General features: G+C 33.9%; 1 protein-coding gene across 4 annotated transcripts; it reads left to right on the forward strand.

The window, feature by feature from the left end:
* The first annotated feature begins 3,790 nt into the window (after nt 1-3,790).
* On the forward strand, nt 3,791-8,874 carry LOC117932171 (exportin-2). Of its 4 annotated transcripts, XR_004654118.1 has the most exons (4): nt 3,791-6,949; nt 8,107-8,187; nt 8,277-8,419; nt 8,592-8,874. XR_004654118.1 is itself a non-coding variant. In XM_034853276.1 (2 exons), exon 1 carries the CDS (start codon nt 4,010-4,012, stop codon nt 6,947-6,949), a length of 2,940 nt encoding a protein of 979 aa, XP_034709167.1. In that variant the 5' UTR covers nt 3,791-4,009; the 3' UTR covers nt 8,107-8,590. The 4 variants fall into 4 exon arrangements, 1 of the variants encoding a protein (XP_034709167.1); XR_004654117.1 differs by having other exon boundaries at nt 8,107-8,419; XR_004654119.1 differs by lacking the exon at nt 8,107-8,187 and having other exon boundaries at nt 8,222-8,419.
* The last annotated feature ends 601 nt before the right edge of the window (nt 8,875-9,475 follow it).

Raw genomic sequence — 9,475 nt, forward strand, 5'->3', positions numbered from 1 at the left:
TATTAATTAAATATTTATTTTAGTATATATTTTCTCAAAATTTGGAATTTTGGAAACCTAACTCTTCCCATATTTAACATTTTGAAAAATAATTGGAGGATGATTATTCTATTTTTCAATAATTTACACAAAGAACAAATATTCCATTTTGTGTCAATTATAGATAGGATGCTTGAAGATTAAGCCATTTATTTTTATTTGACCACTTTAATCATTTCTGATTTAATTTCAAATATTATAGAAATTAAAAGTAGGGAATATAAATATGATATTACCCATAAGGATAAGAAAGCAACAACATCGAAATAGACCACGAAAAATTATTTTTTTTTTTTAGTGTTGAGCTTAGTTTTCTTATTGGTATAGTATCTAGTTTGTCAATAATTTTAAAAATATTTTAAAATTATGAAAATTTAATTATCATATTAAAAAGACAGGTCATGTGACTTGGGAGATACAATAATTATTAAAAATAATTAAATTATAATTGTAATTATGAGTGTTCCAATGATTTGATAGGAAAGATGAAAGTGATTGACATAGGAATTTTTTCAAATGTTCTTGTCGGTGGGATGATCACGTAAATCCTCGACAGTTATTTGAGACAATAGTGAAATATTTACTAGAGTCTATTCATGTCATTACAAATCTTTGTACAGAAAAAAATAATAAATAATAAATGCGTTCATTTAATTTCAAATATTATAGAAATTAAAAGTAGGAATATGAATACATATTTGTCTTCTCTTGGAACAGTGATGGTAAGAAAGCAATGACATCGAAATCGATATTGAGGAATTATTTTTTAACGCTAAATTTAGTTTTTGTTTTCATTGATATATTATTATTTGTTAGTAATTTTATAAAGTATTTTTAATAAAAAAATATTTTTGAAAAAAATTTAGACGTTTGAAAAAATTTAGAAATTTTTTAAAATTTTTTAAAAAATCACTTATAATATTAAAAAATCACCTATGCGAATGATATAAGAATTTATTTAAATGTTTTTGTTGGTGGAATAATCAAATCAAGTAAATTCTTGACAATTATTCGAAACAATAGTGAAATATTTACTTAAAACCATTCAAGCCATCACAAGTCTTTGTACAAGAAAATATAAAGTGTTGAATGTTTTAGATGGTATTTTAAAGTTATGTTTAGTTTTCATAAATTTAAAGAAAAAATATGAGGAAAATAAAGAGAATAAGTAAAAAAAAAAAAAAAAAAAGAGGAAAGGGTTTTAAAAGCCAATAAATTATTTTTATATATATTTTTTTTCATGTATTGTAATCTTCTATATAAAACTTAAATAATTTTAAAATATACAAAATTTTTAATAATTTTAATTATATTTCATTTTATTTTTTATTTTTTATTGTAAAACTAGACATGAAAAAAAAAACTTTCCTTAAAAAAAAATTCCCGAGATCAAACATAACTTAATTTTACAACAAATATTCGTATGCTCTAAGAATCAATAGATTAAACAAAACAATAACCATGAAATCACATTTTTAAATGGAAAATAAATATTAATTTTCTCAAAGTCTTTTTTTTTTTTTTCTTCTAATTATATTGATACAAGTCATAAGCGATAACGAAGCCAAGTCACAAGTTTTTTAATGTCGAAAGCCTCAAAAGATGCTATGAACGCCTACTTGTATTGAAACAAATAGAAAATAAATTTAAATTATTAATTATTTTATTATTTGTGAAAGTTTTGGATTGAATTTTCATTGATTTTAGCCAATTTTTTATAATGATTTTATTTTATGAAATTTTATATTATTTTTATAAAATCCAAGCATGATATTTCAATATTTTAACTGTTGCGTACAAGCAGCCACCAGTTAAATGGTCATGAAAGCCTGAGCCAGATGCAGCTGGCATCAACAGTGTACTTTATAAAAAGGATGAAAAAAGCAAGAATTGAAACAGTTTGATTGTTGTCTTTTCCCATTTAGGGTTTTGATCGAAGGAATGATCTCAATAGTCAATACAAGGAAATAAAGCCAATTTGACTCTTAAAGTGAGAGTGAGTCCAACTCAAAAATATCAAGTAGGTCACTCACCATCCTAAACGACTAAGAGAAACAACCGAGTGGAAAGGTGCCATTTAAGGGTTTTTTCTTGGAATATATGTGTATTTGCTTCACACAAAAATAATTGTGTCTTGAAGCCATGCCCAAATGGGAGTGCATCTATGAATTGTATCGTTGGTAAGAGAGACTCGGGTTTATTTGATAATGGTTTGTTATTTAGAATAAAAAACACGGAAACATGTTTGGTAATTAGAAAACTGTTTTTTATTTTTTATTTTTAAATAATATTTTTTCTGTTGGTTTTTATTGTTGTTTTAAAAAATATTTATTTAAACATGTATAATGATTAAAAATATATCTAAAAATATGAAAAATATTTTAAGTTCATAAATAGACTTTTATTTTATAAAACATTAGAAAATAATTTCAATAAATTATTCTTAAAAACTGTTTTTTAAACCTACTTTTGAAAATAGTTACTGAACATTCCTTTACATTATGTTTCCAAAAAGATTGCTTTAGGAACAAGTATCTTGCTTTCATAAAGATTTATGACTATTTTAAATTGATAAAGTCATGTAACGTAACAAATAGTTAGGAAATAAGTGTGTCTATAATGACTAATTCTTAATAATATAGATATTGTCGGTTTTAAGTCAAAATTGACCTCACGATTTTAAAATGCATTTATAAGATTAAAAAAAATTTATACATATATAATGTCGGAAACCTTTTTTTCTATTTGATGTGAATATCATAATTTTGACTCAACAAAGATGTGGTGTACCACAAAATTTCCTTCAAAACCCTTGTTTAGTTTGTTTGGGTAAGATAGACTATATGAGTTTATTCTTTTTGTTATATATATATATAAATGCATTCCCAATATAAATTTAATTACTAAAAATTAATTTTTATTAAAATTTATATCGTAAGTAGCAATTGGCTTGGGCTTCACGAGCCCAATGGAAGGGGTACTTCGGCCTTATCAAGTAACACGGAGCCACTCGTTGTCCTGTATGGACCATTTTTTTAGGCCCAAGCCCACTCTAAGCTCCACCTCTAAAATTAGGAGATCTCCTACAACGAGGTAGGCCCAAAATAAAGTAATTACTGGGCCAAGCCCAATTCAATCATAGTTTGGAGTTCCGAATGCAATTTTCGCTCTTGAAATTATTCAAACTTTGGGCTTGGCGGGAGGCAGGCTTTGGGAGGGACCAGCCCAATTTAAATAATTTTCAAACTTATTTTTGGAGAATCTTGTAATAGATGAAATTACTTAAAAGATTTTCATTCAAACTAATGACGAAAATCAATAAAATCACGTAGAGTATGTTGGATTATTATTAAATATATATATATAAAGGAAAATTTATTTTTAATATCATATTTTAATATAATTATACTAAAATTTTGAATGAAAGGTTAGAAATATTAGTGTACGAGTGATATCATTTAAAAAAAGTAATATTTTGAATTTCAAGTATTTAAAAAATGGTATAATTAAAAATAAAATATTAAAAAATTCAGTGCTTCTTAAAAAAAGGGAAAGGAAAAAAATTAATGTGAAAAATGTGCATCAAAATTAGAGGATTAATTTATTTAATAAAATGAATTAATATGTAGAAATTTATATATATATTTTTTAAATTTAATCCACGTCGAATTTATATTCTGAAAGGTAATTACTAATTACAATCTTAAAACCCCTCATTTTCTCTTTAAAAACCTTGTATCGTACTAATTTTCTCTCTCTCCAAACGCAACAACATCGGTCTGCCTGCTTTGCTGCCCTTCTCTTGAACGACGGTACTTGTTCTCTCTTTCTCAATTTATTGGGGGTTTTTTTTTTTTTTTTTGGTGTTTTTCACTTTTGAATTCATTTGCACACACTTATCAAAACCCTAGAGAAACTCTCATAAACCCTAGAAAAGCTCTCGGAAACCCTAGAGGACACCGATCAGAAAATGGAATGGAACGCTGAAACCCTACAATTCCTCTCCCAATGCTTCCTCCATACGCTTTCTCCAAATCCCGAGCCTCGCCGCCGCGCCGAATCATCTCTCTCCGAAGCTGCTGACCGGCCCAACTACGGCCTCGCTGTCCTCCGCCTTGTCGCTGAGCCCTCCGTCGATGGGCAGATCCGCCAGAGCGCCGCCGTCAACTTCAAGAACCACCTCCGTGTTAGGTGGTCGACAGAGGTGTCAAGGGAGCCGAATGCTGTGACCCTAATCTCAATTCCTGAGTCCGAAAAGGAGCAAATCAAAACCCTAATTGTCCCTCTCATGCTCTCCGCCACTCCCCGAATTCAGAGTCAGCTCAGTGAAGCCCTTTCGCTGATCGGGAAACATGATTTCCCGAAAAAATGGCCTTCATTATTGCCTGAGCTCGTGTCAAGTCTTCGAACTGCATCACAATCATCTGATTACGCCACCATCAATGGAATTCTCGGTACCGCAAATTCGATATTCAAGAAGTTTAGGTACCAATACAAGACCAATGATCTTCTTCTTGATTTGAAGTATTGCCTCGACAATTTTGCAGCGCCTTTATTAGAAATCTTTCTCAAAACTGCCGCATTAATTGATTCCGTGGTTAACTCCGGAGGTCCTGCTGTGGCAGCCACCCTCCGGCCTCTGATTGAATCCCAGAGGCTATGTTGTAGAATATTTTATTCTTTAAATTTTCAAGAATTACCCGAGTTTTTTGAGGATCACATGAAAGAGTGGATGGGTGAGTTTAAAAAATACCTCACTATGAGGTATCCAGCTCTTGAAGAGGGCAGTGGGGATGGGCTTGCAGTTGTTGATGAGCTTCGAGCTGCAGTATGTGAGAATATTAGTCTTTATATTGAGAAAAATGAGGAGGAGTTTCAGGAGTACTTGAATGATTTTGCACTTGCTGTGTGGAGCTTACTCACGACTGTTTCAGCATCTTCTAGCCGTGACCGGCTTACCATTACTGCAATTAAGTTTTTGACTACTGTTAGTACAAGTGTGCACCACACATTGTTTGCAGCTGATAATGTGATATCTCAGATTTGTCAGGGCATTGTGATTCCAAATGTGCGGTTAAGGGATGAAGATGAGGAGCTTTTTGAGATGAACTATGTTGAGTTTGTTAGGAGGGATATGGAAGGGAGCGATCTTGATACAAGGAGGAGGATTGCTTGTGAACTTCTCAAAGGGATTGCTACGAATTATAAGGAAAGGGTGACTGCTATTGTTTCAGTACAGATCCAAAATATGTTAGGCTCCTTTGCTACGAACCCAGCTGTGAATTGGAAGGATAAGGACTGTGCCATATACTTGGTTGTCTCACTTGCCACTAAGAAGGCTGGGGGTAATTCTGTCTCAACTGACCTAGTCAATGTTGAGAGTTTCTTTGGATCAGTTATTGTTCCAGAGTTGAAGAGTCAGGATGTGAATGGGTTCCCGATGCTCAAGGCAGGTGCACTTAAGTTCTTTACAATGTTTCGAAATCAGATATCAAAGCCCATTGCAATTGCATTGGTTCCAGATGTGGTTCGATTCCTTGGTTCAGAGTCAAATGTCGTCCATTCATATGCTGCAAATTGCATTGAGAAACTCTTGCTGGTCAAGGAAGAGGGAGGAATGGCAAGATACACTTCCTCGGATATTAGTCCATTTTTGCCAGTTCTGATTGGCAATCTTTTTAATGCTTTGAAGTTTCCAGATTCTGAGGAGAATCAATACATCATGAAGTGTATCATGCGGGTTCTTGGAGTTGCTGACATCACTCGTGAGGTTGCTGGTCCTTGCATCTTGGAGTTGACTAATGTTCTTGCTGAAGTTTGCAAAAACCCAAAAAATCCAGTCTTTAATCACTATCTGTTTGAAGCCGTTGCAGTTCTTGTTAGGCGGGCCTGTGAAAAGGACGCATCTCTCATATCTGCCTTTGAAGGAAGCCTCTTTCCCAGCCTCCAAACCATCCTGGTTAACGATGTAACAGAGTTTTTCCCTTATGCGTTCCAACTATTAGCTCAGCTTGTTGAGTTGAATAGACCACCCATCCCACCCAGCTACATGCAAATATTTGAACTCCTCTTGTCACCTGATTCATGGCGAAAAACTGCAAATGTTCCTGCCCTAGTGCGTCTGCTTCAGGCCTTCCTTCAGAAGGCGCCCCATGAGCTTAACAGAGAGGGGAGGCTTAGCCAGGTACTTGGAATATTTGAAAGGCTTATCTCATCTCATACAACAGATGAACAGGGCTTCTATGTGCTCAACACTGTGATTGAGAATCTCGGATATGAAGTTATTGCGCCCTATGTGAGTCACATCTGGGCTACCCTATTTGGACGGCTTCAAAAGAACAGGACAGTAAAGTTTGTGAAGTCTTTCCTGATATTTATGTCTTTGTTTCTGGTCAAGCATGGCTCCACAAACCTTGTGGATTCGATCAATGCTGTTCAGCCCAATATATTTCTTGTGATTTTGGAGCAGTTCTGGATACCAAATCTTAAGCTGATTACAGGAGCTATTGAGCTGAAGTTAACTTCAGTTGCTTCAACCCGGCTTCTTTGCGAATCTCCAGCACTCTTGGATCCTACATCTGTTAAACAATGGGGGAAATTACTGGATAGCATTATTACCCTTCTTTCACGGCCAGAACAGGATAGAGTTGAGGTGGAACCAGAAGTTCTGGATATCGGGGAGACTATGGTTTATGCTGCCACCTACGTCCCACTTCAGAATGCTGGGAGGAAAGAGGAGGATCCTTTAAAGGAAATAAAGGATCCGAAGGAATTCTTGGTTGCTTCATTGGCAAATCTTTCTGCTCATTCCCCCGGACGGTATCCTCAAATCATCAATGAGAATCTTGATCAAGCTAATCAAACTGCATTACTTCAACTTTGTGGTACTTATAAGCTCCCCATTGTTTAAGTAAGAAACTACCTACACCTACCTTTTCCTTATTTATTTCATGTCATTGTCGTTTTGTTGCTATTTTAGTATTAAGTGGCATATTTTTTACTTCCAACTAGAGAAGGAATTACATTAGGAGCTTCCTTCTGATGGATGACTAATGAGTAATGAGATAACTGATTTTGTTGATCCTAGTATAGAAAAATATTCTGGATCTCCAAAAATCAAATGTAAACCTGGTTAGGATTTAAGTCACACTGTTTCTGTTATCAACTATTCTCTTAAGGAACTTGTATATAGTGCAGTTGAGAAAATTATTCTGGAAAAGACAATTAATTTAGCTGTTGTTAAATATATAAAGAATTTGGGTGTTGATGGCAGTGCTTTGACACATTGTATGGATGATATATTTCCTGATACATTACAACGTTGATTGATACTTCAGATAATTGGTTCTAGACATTGGCCCGTACTTATTTTGTTGATCAGACAATAAGTGAAGATGCACCTTGTCATTACCACATTGAATTATATATCTTGATCAATACAGCACCATTATGTGCTTACTCAAATTTGTTTATGTATATTTGAATTGCTTAAAGTGTATCTTTATCAGAATCATCTTTTGGAATTTGCAATACATCACACAAATTTTCTCATGTTGTTTGTTGTTGTAGTTCCATTAGGTTTAAAGGCTTCCTCCCAAGTATTGATTTTTCATTGCAAATCAAGGCTGAATTTTGGTGTATCCTTTTGCATTGGAGATTAAACCAAGCTCAACCCACAGAGTAGAATACTCAACTCGTATAAAAGCCCGAACTGGTTCGGCCTGTAATCCAAGCTGCCCAACCTGGCCTGAATGAGTTTTTTGGTTGGTTGGGTCAGCTGAAACTGCAATCATACAATTGATTTTTTTTTTTTAATAGGTAAAAATGGAAAACTGCAATTATACAATAGATGATAATCAAACGATGAGTTTAGACATGACCTTTATACACATATGATCATTGCCTCTCTAGCTAGTCAACAATCCACTCCTTTCAATATTACCTTTCTTTGCTGTGGTCATATTTCAACCTTTCTACTGTGTTGCTTTAAAATTTATTCTCATTTATATTCACCTGTGAAAGTGGCATAAAACAAATTCTTACTAGTGCACTTATGCAATTTATCAGGATCTTATGCAACCATGAAGTATGGGCCTTGTCTTGAGGTCACAATATCAGTCCTCCTCAGCATGCATTTGTGATCAAATGGTATTTTTGCATTGCGGTTGATTAGTTTAGACAGTTGTCTTTGAACTTCTCAGGATCCTCTGCAGTAATGAAGTAGGCTTCTTTTGCAGTCATAATTTTTCACCGAGTCCTGCCCCCCATGCATGTTCTCCACTGCAGTTCCACATACCTGCCCTGCAGTTCAAACGTTATTCTCCTTGTTTGTTGTCCCTGTTCACCAGAGTTGTATTCAGCGGGAATCTGTGAGCAAATGGTAATTGTATCCTCCTCCCCTCCTCACTCTTTCTTCTTTTAGCATCCATACATGTATGCAGTATTGTGTTAAATCTTAAGAACCAGAAACTGGTCTTTTCCTTTTTCTTCTCTTTTTAAGGGGACGGACTCTGATATTGTGAATGCCAATTGGGTTTTTTTTTGTTTTTCAGTTTCGAGTTTTGGGAGCTAAACTTTCATGTTACAGTTGTCTTTGATCAACTGATTACACACCCATCATGCAATTTATCAGTTGGCTATGATATACATACTCAAATGTGAGTTCTACTGTGTGATTAGCTCATTAGACTGAAGACTGAGCTTGAATAATTTTGCATGTCTGGCAAAGATAAAGTACTTCAGTTTTGTGTTATTCGGTCTTCTCTCATTGAGCATTGGGCTTATAATTTGTATTCAGTTAATCTTTTGCATTATCCCCTCCATTAGGTTTATCGATATCGATTTCATTTATATTATACAGACCAATGGTGCTTCAATATAAAGTCTCTTAGGGTATGTACAAAGTACATGATCCAGGAAAAAAAATACCATAAGCCATGAGAGAAAGAGGCACTTTTCACTGAAGCTATAGAGACCAGGCTGCTTTGATATGTTTCTTGAAGTTTACCTTTGTAAGGAAGAATCATCTAGGCTCATTTTAAAACCAAAATTTTTGTAATTTCAAGGGGATGATCTTGGTACACTGAAAGTTAAAACACATCCACACGTTTTTATTGAGCTTAGAAGAGTAGGATACAGGACGGACCTTTTTGAGGGCCTAGGCCTAGCAGCCGGATGAGAAGACTTTGGTTGGGCCCAAATTCAAGTGGGCCATTGTTGGATAAACGTTTTTATTAAAACTCTTTAATAGTTCAAAATATCCACTGCAATTTGGTTTTTTAAATCACAAAAATGGAAGCATACAAAAACAAATGTTTTTACTTTTGAATTTTTATTTGTTTTATTTATATTTGGTGGAAACAAGATCCTACGTAGTAAGGAATATCCAAGACATAAAGTTAAAGATAAGACAAGTAACAAGTGTCTTACACCTCTT

Source organism: Vitis riparia, chromosome 15, assembly GCF_004353265.1.
Source record: "Vitis riparia cultivar Riparia Gloire de Montpellier isolate 1030 chromosome 15, EGFV_Vit.rip_1.0, whole genome shotgun sequence".
Classification (NCBI taxonomy): Eukaryota; Viridiplantae; Streptophyta; class Magnoliopsida; order Vitales; family Vitaceae; genus Vitis; species Vitis riparia.

Excerpts from the sequence above, each read along its gene's own strand:
- LOC117932171 (XM_034853276.1), top strand. The coding sequence starts at position 4,010 with ATGGAATGGAACGCTGAAACCCTACAATTCCTCTCCCAATGCTTCCTC.